Below are 13,223 nucleotides of genomic sequence, written 5' to 3' on the forward strand. Positions count from 1 at the left end.
CCAGAATGTCATCGTTAGATGCCTGGAAAATAAAAGGGCAGGTGGCTTCATTAACAAGGCGGCGCGCCGGGACGTTTCCTCTCCCCTTCCCTCCCGCTTCAGAAGTCAGTAACAGGGACGGTGGGGGGCGGGTTAAGCCGCCCGGCCCCTCCGCACTCTGCCTCTCCTACTAGGGAGGAGGGCAAGGACTTCTGTTGCCTCTGAGAAGGTTCCTTAGGAAAAGCTGCCTGGTGTCCCACCCCAATTTCCACCTCCCTCTCTCATCACCCCTCACCTCCCACCCGCCCCCCATCATCGCAAAGCACCTTTGGGGAGGCACAGAGGAAGGCCTGGCACTTACTTGTTTCTTGTATGTGAGTGTCGAAGCACTGAATTTCCCTTTGGTCGCCGCCGCCGCCACCCTGGGCGGGTGTGGGCCGCCCTACGCCATTCTCCTGCGTGGGGGGGCTGCCACCTGGCGGGGGGGCGGTCACAGCTCCGTTCTGCGGGGCTGCCTCCTCGCCCCCCTCGGTCTACAATGAAACAATGGGGTGGGGGAGGACAATGAGGCGTCAATACAAGGATGGGAATGGGATGTGGCGAGATGAAGGTGGAGGAGGCACGCGCTAGCAGAGAGACGGACAGGTGTGTGGCGTTCCCAAAGCAAAGGAAGGATTGGACTCTAATTAATAAAATTCACACAGAGGCTTGACCAGCAAGACTCTGGGAGGAGTGCGTATAATAATCTGTCTCTCCCCCCCCTTGGCCCAGGTCGTTTTATTCACAAAAGAACTTTTTACACAGTGTTTGTAAGAACCAATCAGATTTCCTCTGAGCATTTCAAAAAACCCCACTTGGGGACAAAGTTAGATCAGAAGAAATTCTTTTAACTACAAAGAAACTATTTCCTACTTGAGCATACATAGCAGTCCAGAGTAAATAAAATAGGAAGCAATGCTTTTAGGAAACCCGGAGGTCATAAACAGCAGTAAACGGTATTTACCATCTCCTTGTGAACTCTCTTCCTGAACACTCTTCCTGGCCCCAAGATTAACAAAACTAACAACAGCTACATTGAAGAAACTGCCTACTATCTTTATGTACTGAGGATGCCTGATGAAGCAACTGGCCTGTGTTTCAGAATGCTTATACGTGCCTGTCAGGCGTAGAAAATGAACAGTAGAGAAAACGGCCAGAAATGCAGAGGCTTGTGGGATTTGATCAGAAATTATTGTCAATGAATCGAACCCAGTCAATGCAATGCTTTCATCGCGGACACAATGGCTTGATGCATATTTTATAATTCCTCATAGTAATCCCATCTGATCACTACACAGGTGGGAGGGGCTTCTCTTAGGAGGTGGCCCGCATCGCCTACACAGGTGTGTGAGCCTCACAAGGGAGTGAACAAAGGCAACCTAGCCTCAACAGCCCTGAATCACTGCATGCTCCTCGCCTTGCTGGCCTCCTTCCTATTGCCGCCACCACCTCCTCCTTTCTTCGATCAACACACAAGACGCTCACTGAAATCTGTACGTGATTTCAGGATCCTAATGTTGAGATACTGCCAGGGAGACGGGGGCATCAGGCAGGACCCCAGCTGGCTCCAGTCACCGGCCGGCAGCCGGGCGATCACCAATCTCCCTTGGAACAGTATCAATCAGCGACATGAGCCTCTGAAATCTTCAGAGGACTGTACACCCTCTATCAGCAGAGTGAATAAATCTTCTCACAACGGAAGAGGCGGACAGAGCCATGTGTAAGCATTATCTACAGCATAGTTCAGGAACAAAGGAAAACATGTCTGCTTCCTTTCGTCTCCAGCAAAACAGCTGTACAAAAGCAATATACAAAACGGAAGTTCCCAGCAAGTGCTGGAAGTAAACAGGCATGTGACACACAACCGTCATGCCTGTTCACTTTTAAGGTGGAACGGAACTATATCCTAACATCTAATCCTTACTTTTTTGGACTGCCCCTGCATGCGAAGGTAGACTCCGGCGGACTGACCGGACAAGACCCACAGTGGGTCCGACGGTCAAGAAGACGGTTTCTGCACGTGCAGCAGGAGGATGTGAGGGGCAGATGAGGTAATCCACTAGGGAAGGGAGCCCATTTAGGAGAAGGGAAACTCTGATCCTAAACTTCCACTGCCTTATGGGATATCTTCAGGAGAAGAAAAGGCTAAGAAGTAAACCCTACATAGATCTGAAGTCCCCATGATGGTTGGATGGCTCTGTGTACTACTACTACTACTAATTTTTTATTTATACCCCGCCCATCTGGCTGGGTTTCCCCAGCCACTCTGGGGCACTATCACCCCTAGCCAAGCTGACTGCAGGTAATGGAGCCAATGTAGCTCAACATCTGGGGGCCCAAGGCTGAAGGACTCTCGCCTGATGGGAGGGAGCTGGGCGGGGCTTTACAAGGTATAATTCTGGGCCCTGTTTTCAAATTCTCGTATTTATGCACACGTGTGCAAGCCGAGGGAGAAGGCAGAGGAACTTTGCTTCTGCTTATGCACGCAATGTACACACATGCTCCAGGGAAGAAGGGAATGGGTTCCCTCTCCACGCCCAGCTGCCACGTAATACCTATAATGCATTTCTAAGAACTTAATCTTTCAGTGTGGCAGCACCTATACTGCTTTCACTGAATGCTTTTCAGCACCTGATAAAAACCCTTTTTTTAAAGGCAAGCCTGTCCAGATGCTTAGAAAGTTGATGCGAGTTTTAATATGTTGTTAGTTACTGTAAAGCAGCCTTTCTCAACCTGTGGGTCCCCAGGTGTTGTTGAACTACCACTCCCATCACCCCTAGCTAGCAAGGCCAGAGCTCAGGGATGATGGGAGTTGTAGTCCAACAACATCTGGGGACCCACAGGATGAGAACCGCTGCTAAACGTTTCAAAAGACCCAAAATGATTGCCGTGTGAATTCTTCTTTTGAGAGGTTGTTGTTGTTTTTAACAAGCGAATTTTATGAAACAAACGAATAGCCTCCGATACTTATGAAGCCCTAAAAGGGGTAGGTGGGTGGGTGGAATGTCCTGTGGGGTCCGTTCAGTACCCTCCATCGTGTGGCACCGTGGAAATGGAATGTGAGGTTGGCAATGTAAGGATGGCAGGACGGACGGGTGGCCGCACACAGGAGGGGGGGGCACCACGGGGGGGCAAGGAGGGACCCATGCCTGGGTGCCGCCTGAAGCATACCTTCACGGTGCCTCCAGCTGGGACGTGCCCCACGTTGTCCAGGGAGCCCACTTTGGCCTGGGCTTTCTCCTTGAAGTTCAGCTTCTGGTTTTCAATCTTGACGTCTCCGCCGCCTGGAGCAAGGAAGGGAGAGTGTTACTCGAGGGAGGTGGCGCTGCTGCCAGGAGCCCGGCAGTTAAAAACACCCCACAGCTTGCTTCCTCTCGATGTGGGTTTAAGTTTGTACGAGGGCTGTAATGTTTAACCAATTAAGGAGGAGAAAACCTTAAATCCATCAAGAACACACACACACATCTGCACATCTGAAAAGGTGCCTCATTTTCAGCAGTCAGAAGCATAAACTACCGTATTTTTCGCTCTATAAGACGCACTTTCCCCCTCCTAAATGTAAGGGGAAATGTGTGTACGTCTTATGGAGCGAATGCAGGTGGGAGGCTCTGCCAGCGCTCCCTTTAAAGAGCCGTGTGGAGCATGTATGTGGCACTTGGGGGCTTTTCCCCGAGGAGGGAGAAGGGCTGCCCTACACACACTCCGCGCACATACAGTTAGCCTACACACACTCCGTGCACTCTTTAAAGGGAGCGCGGCTCTTGGGGGAGCCTTCATCCCGCTGCCCTGAAGAGGCTTCGCGCGGCTATCCCAGAAGCCAGATCCCTCTTGCTGTTCTGGCTTCTGGGATTCAGAATTTTGTTTGTTTGTTTGTTTTCCTCCTCCAAAAACTAGCTGCGTCTTATGGTCTGGTGCGTCTTATAGAGAGAAAAATACGGTACATCAGCCCCTGCCAGCAGAGTTCTATTCTTTCTGGATTTATTTACAAAAAATATTTGCATACTGCAGTGTCGTTATCTATCTTAAAAAAACACAATGTACCACAGTTATTCATGCTGGCCACATGACCCGGAAGCTGCACGCCGGCTCCCTCGGCCAATAAAGCGAGATGAGCGCTGCAACCCCAGAGTCGGCCATGACTGGACCTAATGGTCAGGGGTCCCTTTACCTTTAATGTCACATATTTTGAATGAGGGAATGGTTGGCAACCAGGAAAAACCTCTGGGTCTCCACAGCCCCTTTAAAACCGCAGGAGGAAGGTGCTTCCAGAAAGAGAGAAGAGGAAGGGTGAGGTGCTCACCTGAGCCCACGCCAACTGCCTCCCCCCATCCTCCCGCAGACGTTCCCCCTCTCACCTGGCTTATGCTTGATGTTTGCCTTTGAGCCGCACTTTGAGGACACTTTAGACAAGTCGATCTTCTTGTTCAGGATCTGCACCTGCAGGACACGAGGGGAGGAAAGAAGAAGGAAGGATCTCAGGAACGAGGAACGCCAGGCTTGCTCTGTCAGCTCAGCAGAAGAGATCTCCAGGGCTCCGCTGTTCCAGCACCCTCTCCACCCTCCGCCCGGACTGGCCCGTTGGTTATGGGTGCAAGGCATGAGCCACCGCTGCTGCTGCTGCTGCTCTGGGGACTTGCGAGGGGTGGGGCAGAAGGTGATCATGCAGCAAAAGGGCGGGGTGTGTGTGTGTGTTCTCAAAGCCCCATCCCAAAAGAAGGCGTTTTTTTTTTAAAAAAAGTTAGCGTACTGTGCCAAACCAGAGGCCAGAGAGCGGGCAGAGAAAACAGCATCAGGCGTTACACATTGCACCGGTCGGTGCTGGACAAATAATACTAATTAATGGTGCTGATTCATCTTAATAATGGTGCTGAGTGCACCAAAACCTCCAGAGCACTCCCTCAGCTTTACTGAGATGCTGGCTTGCAATGCAGTTTCTTTGGGGGGGGGGGGTTGGCTGCAGGGAGCATTGACAATAATTATAACATTATTTCCATTTTTATCCGTCCGGTGTCTCCCTGCCGGCGCCCAGGGCGGTACCCCTGCCTTGCTAGAAAGAAATCTTGGGCAAGGAGTTCAAAAGATGTGTGTGTGTGTGTCCAGAATGCATTATGCAAAGTCTAGTAAATCTGCATAATTCATCCCAACTTTTCAAAGCACTTGGGAAGGGAGGGGAGAGGGGAGGAGGGGGCCATGTCCAGGGAGGGTGGAATGACGGAGGGGAAGGAGGGAGAATGTTTTAGGTTGCCTCTTGGAACAGAGGCAATAAGGGTGAGGTGTGGGGGTATTGTACTGGGCACGGAAGGCCTTGTACCCCTTTCTGGTACCTGCCTTCTTAAGGGCTCCTGGCATCCTTAAGCGTGGAGAGCCAATGGTGGTTTAATGCTTGAGACTCTCGGACTAGGACCTGGGAGAGCCTGGGGTTCTAATCTCGCCTTCCAACTCAGCCATGAAGCTCCCTGGGTGACCTTGGGCCAGTCACCACCTCTCAGCCTAATCGACCTCGCAGGGTTGTCGTGGGGATTCAATAGGGAGAAGCACGTACGCTGCCTTGAGTTCCTTGGCAATTAAATACCGTATTCTTCGCTCTATAAGACGCACCTTTTCCCTCCTAAAAAGTAAGGGGAAATGTGTGTACGTCTTATGGAGTGAATGCAGGCTGCGCAGCTATCCCAGAAACCAGAACAGCGAGAGGGATCACAGTGCTCCCTCTCGCTGTTCTAGCTTCTGGCTTAGTCGCGCTCTGTCCCTTCCCCCACCTCCCGGAAAAGCCCGCAAGAGCCGTGCTCCCTTTAAAGAGCCGCGCAGAGCGTGTGCGCGGCTCTTGGGGGCTTCTCCCCCGAGGAGGGAGAAGGGCAACCCGCCAGTGATGGGCTGCCCTTCTTCCTCCTCAGGGAAAAGCCTGTAAGCGCCGCACACACGCTCCACGCGGCTCATGAAAGGGAGCGTTGAGCAGAGCCTGGGATGCATACCCTTTAAAGAGTATTTTTTTTCTTGCATTCCCCTTCTAAAAACTAGGTGCGTCTTATGGTCAGGTGCGTCTTATGGCGCGAAAAATACGGTAACTCTCCACTGGCAACCGTGAGGACTAGGAAAATACGTGGCCTGCACGACAAAGCCTTGGGATGAACAGAAAAGTCAGAGCTCACGGCAACGTTTTCTTTTTGTGGCACGGCTTTTTGCGGGGCAGGATAAAGGAAGGGGGGGTTCTGGTTTATATAGTAAGCCGGGTGCTTTTTTTGGAGGGGCGGTTGCTTTGTGAAACCGTAAAACCCCAAAGCTATTCATATTATACCAGCGCCTCCCGTGGAAGCGAGTTCTGTAGTTTAACTATGATCTACATCCCTGCCAGGATTCATGTCCCTGCTGCAGGGTGGAGAGGTTCAGGAGTGACTACGGATAACTCCGGCGTCCTGCGTTGGTGGGGTGGAGGCAGGGGACGATGCGCTGGTGGCTGGTCTCTGTGTCTCAGGGCACAGAAGGTATCACGAACCCAACAGGTGGAAAAGCCCGTCCCGTCCAAGGCCGAGTTGGCCAGCTGTGGTGGTTCTACTCACATGGGTACTGCCCTGGCTGGGCCTGGGGGCGGTGGCCGACTGGGAGTGGATGCCCGAAGACGGCCTTGGGGCATTTGGAACCTGAAAACAATATTGAGCACTTTACTCTCCGGACAGAGAGGATGGACAGCTTCGATTTTTGTGGATCGAGGAGATGGAGAACGGAAGTGGGCGACAGCATGGGAAGGAAGGAAGGAAGGAAGGAATTAAAGGTGCCACGAGACAGAGAGAGAGAGAGAGAGAGAGAGAGAGAGAGAGAGAGAGACCAGAGCGGGCACAGTCCTTTCTTCTCAGAAGTTCTGGACAGGCCACGGAAATAAGTTGGATTTGAAAAGGGACAGCTTTATCAAATAAAGGGTTGGGTGTGATCCCTGCAGCTGGTTTTTTTGTTCTGGAGTGATTTTTATTCACAGGGGGAAGAGGGACAGAAGCTACAGATAAAACCCAGTAACGGAAGAGGTAATAGCTGCAAAATCAACATGGGAAGAGGAGATGCAAGGAAGGTCATTTTCTAGACCTGCAAAGAGAGAGTCTAAACGCTTCTAGATTCAGGTAGAGTCAGAAATAGACTTGAAAGAGAAGTTGCTGAATTACAACTTATTACTAAGCTGAAAACCATGGAGAGACCTGGTCTGAATAGAGATACTGGATTCTTGTCTCATTACACCTGCTAAAGCTATTTTTGGTCATCTGCATACTTGCTTTTTCCTGTAGGACTAATTGCAGTCGTTAACAATAAACAGGTTTACCATACCCACTGAGTCAATCACCCATCTCCTACTACCCTCCTGAGAAAAACCCCACCCTACCCTCCCACTATATATAAGGGTCTGGTGACTTCTGTTTCAGTGTATCTGAAGAAGTGTGCATGCACACAAAAGCTTATACCCAGAGCAAACTTAGCTGGTCTCTAAGCTGCTACTGGACAATTTTTTAAATTTTTTAAATTTATTTCTAAATGCTTCTGTTGCAACTGCCTGCCCCCCCCTGGGATTATGGCTAGGGTACCATCCTACGCCAGCCTTTTCCAACCTGACCCCCCCCCCCAGTTGTTTTGGACTCCAACTAACATCAGCCTCAGTATCGCATGGGAGTTGTAGCTCAAATGTCTGGAGGGAGCCAGGTTGAGTGAGGCTGTTCTATGGGAACATGAGGTTCACAGCACCAAGAATGCAGTGAAACCTGACTAGGGGAGGGGGGGCAAGGCAGATGCCGCGGCCAGAAAAAGGTTTGCATGGAAAAGGCAAATGTTACTTGCCCCCGACGCACTGATCCCACCCCCACAAAATCATTTTCCCAGACAAAAATGAAATAAAATTGCAATTATCCACAGAAGAGTGTGATTTGACACATTTTTGGCTTTCAGAGGAAACCTAACCCCTCCAAGGAGGATCAGCCGACTCCATAGCAAATGCAGGAATGTCTTGAAAGACCCAAATCATCCACGGAAGGCCAGAGAAGACATACCAGAGGAAGCTGAGCTAACAACGTCCCATGGTAATACTTTGTGTCGGCAGAAGGAAACGTGCACATTCGCCACCCCGTGCCTAAGGTACGATTCTGCGTGCTTATTTTGGAGGGGCCGAAAGCTGAGGGACAGGGTAGACTTCAGTCTCAGGGGGAGTGCCACAGTCCCCCTCAAACTGCCGCTACATGGAAGCCCCCCTGTTATCATTTCAGAGAGAATCTGTTTCTCAGGCCGCCTGAAGCCGACAGAGAAAAGATTTGTGTCTCTGACAACCAGCTTGTTAACACTGTTAACAGCTTGTTAACTGTTAACAGCGGCTTGTTAACACTGGGGGCGCCGACTGGGCGCACGAGTGCGTGCAGAGTGCTATGCGTCGTATCGTTGTTTCCCTTCCCTCCCTACAAAGACACTGAGGGGTCTGGGATACACAAAGCTCTCTGTCTGCACTGCCTAAGGCCTTTCAAGCATTAAAAGGAAGAAGCACACAAAAGGGATCTTGTCAGACATGCAGGTACGATTCCCAAGGCCTGCGATTAAAGCTTTGGTGGATTAATTGCACCGCCTAACAGATTAAGGCTCCGTCCTCCTTCCCGAAGCGTCAGCGTGAAACATCTTGTCACAAGTCACGGCACTTGGGGTTGGGCACTGCCAATAGCACCCCTGGAGATTTGCCTTCTGCAGAACAAGCGAGACGTGGAAAGCAGTGATCTGACACCTTGCAAAGTTTCAAGGAGCAGTAGGGCTTCCTAAGCGCTGAGAGGAGTGATGGGAGATCATCTAAACGAATGGGATGCACACACACTCAAGAGACGCGCTCTCTCCAAGACCACCCCCCATACACACAGTTGTTCCCCCCTCTCCAATGTGTTCTAATTGCAGGATACTACACTGGGCACAGCACTCTTCTGTCCCCTGAAAAGCTTGGCTTTGGCTTTGAGAAAGGTGCAAATTCTGATTTTGCAAAAGTGCTTGCAACTGCGTGGAGAGAGACCGGCAGGGCGGAGGACTCCTGGAGAAGGCAAACCCAGAAGCGAGCAAAACAGAAAAACACAGGATGAAGAATGCAAAATATGAAAAACGTAAAAATCTGAACGATTTGTACAAGTTGCAGAACGTCAGCTTTTCATAGCACAGAATAGAATTCTGGCTTCCAATCTGTATATATTGTTCAGCTCAGAATGGCCTTGTTGCTGTTGGCGACACCTGTCTGTTTCGAGGGCCAATGGAGTGCGTCTCCAGAGGTGAAGTCAAACCATTTGTTAGCAGCACTGAAGTGACCCCACCCCCAGAGAACAAGGAGGTCTTGGGCTGTCCCGGCAACGAGATCCCCTCTCGGCCTCGCTGGTTTGGTCCAAAGAAAAGCAGAAGTATGGCCTAGTGTGGCTCAATTCCTACTTGGTGGAGGGGGGGTCTCATCTGTGTCTGGGCCGTACCAATGGAAGACCGGAGGGGCGAAAGCGAGGTCATGTGCCCGGCTGGATCCCTCAAATTACAGTTCCCTTCCCAAAGGCCAATGCTAACCAGTGAATGCCTGCTTCTTACTGGGCTGCCTGCTCCTTCGACAGCCCCATAACTTTCCCTCTTGCTTCCCCCGCCCTAAAATCTGGAGGCTAAGGGAAGCTTCTGGTAGAATGCTTCCAATGCGGGGTTCCTGCTCCTTTGTGGTCTTGGTGGAAGGGGAGGTTACACACGCACACAAACGCACACACATACACACAGAGGACAGTCAAAAGCAGCACAAGAGAAAAGGAGTTAGTAGAGAGACTGGTGTCTGGAACCCTGCAATACTTACATTCCCACCTCCAGGGACATGCTTAATATTGTCCTTGGACCCACACTTGGACTGGACGTGGCTGTAGTTGGCTTTCTTGGAGACTATCTGGACCTGGAACGTCACAGAGATGGAGACACAAGGGAAGAGGGCTGGTTAGAACTCTCTCGAGGGAGCGGGACACGACGCCACGGCAGAGGGGTGGACGGACAGAGGACTCGTGTTAGAACCTGAACCCAGCTCCGAGGATTAAGCGTGAACAAACTTAAGACGGGGGGGAAGGGGGGGGGAGGAAGAGGAGGCAAGCAGACGGCGACAAGGAAGCAAAGCAGACAGTGGTAAGTAGCGGCAAGAGCAGAGCGGCAGACCCCTCTCTGCACAATCTGCAGCAGAGAGGGGGTTTCACTGAGGGCGGAAGAGACCGCCAGGAAGACTGGCCTTTATGAATGCACGCCCGGTGGGAGGAGGAAGACTCTTTAATCGAGCCACATTCATGCTCCGGTGGAAGGCAGAGCATTAGTGCGGTAACTGGGGCTTCCAGACGGAGCCCAGCTTGCAAGTGGGTTGTTGGCAAATAGCTTTTTCCAAAACTTGTTGGACTTCCCCTAGAAAGGATAAATCCAGGTTAACTGGGGCGCAGGGAGTACAGGGCTGGCATTTTGATGGCAAGGATGCGGTGTGAATGTAGGGGAGAAAGCCTTGTGTAGGTAAAGGTAAAGGGACCCCTGACCATTAGGTCCAGTCGTGGCCGACTCTGGGGTTGCGGCGCTCATCTCGTTTTACTGGCCGAGGGAGCTGGCGTACAGCTTCTGGGTCATGTGGCCAGCAGGACTAAGCCGCTCCTGGCGAACCAGAGCAGCACACAGAAACGGCGTTTACCTTTCTGCTGCAGCGGTACCTATTTATCTACTTGCACTTTGACGTGCTTTTGAACTGCTAGGTTGGCAGGAGCAGGGACCGAGCAACAGGAGCTCATCCCGTCGCGGGGATTTGAACCACCGACCTTCTGATCGGCAAGTCCTAAGCTGTGTGGTTTAACCCACAGTGCCACCTGCGTCCCACAAGCCTTGTGTGCATAAGGACAAAAAACACACCTATCTGGATGCTCCCCGTATTGGTGTGGGTTCCATTGAGTCTGGTATGGTCCACTTTTCAACATGATAGACTGATGTGTTTTAAATTTGCAAAGGAAGAACACAGAACTTGGGGTGCAATTGACATAGTTAAGGCTGCCACTGATCTGTGCTACATGGCCTTGAGTATACAGTCGTGCTTCAGTAGAACTGATTTAGCTGCGATTTCTCTGCACTGCATGGCATTGGGCTGGATGTCTTTGGAAATTCCGTTTCAACTTTACGATTCCATGATTCCATGAAGTGCCTTATGGGTTCAAGCCAAGGTGTCCATCATTCTGTGCAAGGATCCCAGTGACCAGCAGGCGCTTGGGGGTCCCACAGCCTTCCCTCTGCCTACCTCTGGATTGCGTAATACAAACGGATGCAAAAAACCCTGAAAAGCATCACATCTTAGTTGGCATTATTGAGTACCTTGCAAAGACACTTCATCCAGAGGCGCCAAGAGGAGAAGGCTTTGTATCATCTAGTGTAGCAGTTCTCAACCTGTAGCTCCCCAGATGTTGTTGGACTACAACTCCCATCATCCCTGAGCTCTGGCCTTGCTAGGTAGGGGTGATGGGAGTTGTAGTTCAACAACATCTGGGGACCCACAGGTTGAGAAAGGCTGATCTATGTATTTATTGATTGCAGGTGTGTCCAGAATCTTAACAGGGTATTGTGGGAGGGAGGGCTGTGTGATTTCCCCGGACTTCTACTTTGCTTTCTGGCAAAAATGAGATACCTAGTGAAGAGCATAAGAGGAGAGGTTCTGGATCAGGTCAAAGAGGACCCGTCTCATCCAGCACTCTGTTCTCAGATGCCCTAGTGGGAAGCCTGAGAAGAACCAGGATGCAACAGCTCTCTCCCCATCTATGATTCCTGCATTGCAGCGGGTCCCTTCCAACTCTACTTACAATTCTATTCCATGATGCCCAGATCTAGGCTAGTACAGTGGTACCTCGTATTAAGAACTTAGTTCGTTCTGGAGGTCTGTTCTTAACCTGAAACTGTTCTTAACCTGAAGCACCAATTTAGCTAATGGGGTCTCCTGCTGCCGCTGCTGTGCAATTTCTGTTCTCATCCTGAAGCAAAGTTCTTAACCCGAGGTACTATTTCCGGGTTAGTGGAGTCTGTAACCTGAAGCGAATGTAACCTGAAGAATATGAAACCCAAAGTACCACTGTAGTCTGTGATCAGCTTTACCTCCATGCCTAATTCTCTTTTAAAGCCATTTAAGTGGGCAGCTGCTGCTACTTCCTGTGGCAGTGAGTTCCATAGTTTAAAGATGTGTTGTGTGAAGTAGTACTTTCTTTCGTTTCCCCTCACTTTTCCAACCTTCTGGGTGCCCTCATGGTCCTTCAAACGGGCCTGATCTGTATGCCGGCAGCCCTGTTAAAACCTCCTGTCTTTGGCTGAAATGTGTCTAAGGGGTTAAGACTAGGCCTGTCTGTATTAAAGACCTGCTTTGTTGGGCTTCCTTTTTCATGCCCTTTTATTGTTTGTGCCTCAAGAGAAGCAACAAAGAGTCCTTTGGACTGGCCAAAAAAGCTTATGACACAATGAAATTTGTTAGTCTTTAAAGTACCACAAAACTGCTGTTCTTACTGCAGCCAAGAAAGACTGTAATCCCCCTGGGCGTCATATGCAGAGAGGTGACCTGTATCAAAGGCTTGTATTTCAGGAATTTTTGAACATTCTGGCCCTCTAAAAAGGGCAGGCAACTCAACTCACCTTGTGTTTTGTACTTCCAAAGGAAGCACTCTGGTTAACAGCCAGCTAATCATTTTCTATGGGGAATAACTAAGGGTATGGAACGATGGGTGCATTGCAACTGTGCATGCAGAATAGCACACATGAACTACATGAAGCACAAATACCACCTCCTGCATAGGCTTCCCAGCTAAGAAATGCAATGCACCCCAACACGAAACTACGGCTGGGCTGAATGGAGATGCGCTATTAGATTCTATCTCTCTCTCTCTCTCTGTGTCTGTCTACCTATCTAATCCAGGGTTTCCCAAACTTGGGGTCTCCAGCCGTTTTTTGACAACAATTCCCATCATCCCTGACCACTGGTCCTGCTAGCTGGGGATGATGGGAGCTGTAGTCAAAAAAAAGAGCTAGATTCAAATTTGGGAAACTAATCTAATCTAATTATTAATGTAATCGATTTATTTATTGCATTTATACTCCGCCTTTCCTCCAAAGAGCTCAAGGCAGTATATGCAGTTATCTTCCTTCCCAATTCTTCTCACAGCAACCCTGCGGAGCAGTTGAGGCTGAGAGGCAGTGACTGG

General features: G+C 50.4%; 1 protein-coding gene across 24 annotated transcripts in view; it reads right to left on the bottom strand.

Annotated features, from left to right (window-relative positions):
* The window catches only part of LOC310745908 (uncharacterized protein), a 216,616-nt gene that overhangs the window by 8,043 nt on the left and 195,350 nt on the right, over positions 1–13,223 (bottom strand). For 16 of the 24 annotated variants that reach the window (XM_083579072.1, XM_083579061.1, XM_083579079.1 and 13 more), the window contains 5 exons: positions 9,833–9,925; positions 6,573–6,653; positions 4,374–4,455; positions 3,190–3,302; positions 341–512 (listed from right to left, as the gene is read on the bottom strand). In XM_083579072.1, coding sequence (XP_083435198.1) covers positions 341–512; positions 3,190–3,302; positions 4,374–4,455; positions 6,573–6,653; positions 9,833–9,925 — 541 coding nt within the window. The remainder of the gene's footprint in view (positions 1–340; positions 513–3,189; positions 3,303–4,373; positions 4,456–6,572; positions 6,654–9,832; positions 9,926–13,223) is intronic. The other 8 variants (XM_083579065.1, XM_083579064.1, XM_083579058.1 and 5 more) reach the window with 2 other exon arrangements.

The sequence above is a fragment of the Podarcis filfolensis genome, assembly GCF_964270895.1.
Source record: "Podarcis filfolensis genome assembly, chromosome: 12".
NCBI classification, from domain to species: Eukaryota; Metazoa; Chordata; class Lepidosauria; order Squamata; family Lacertidae; genus Podarcis; species Podarcis filfolensis.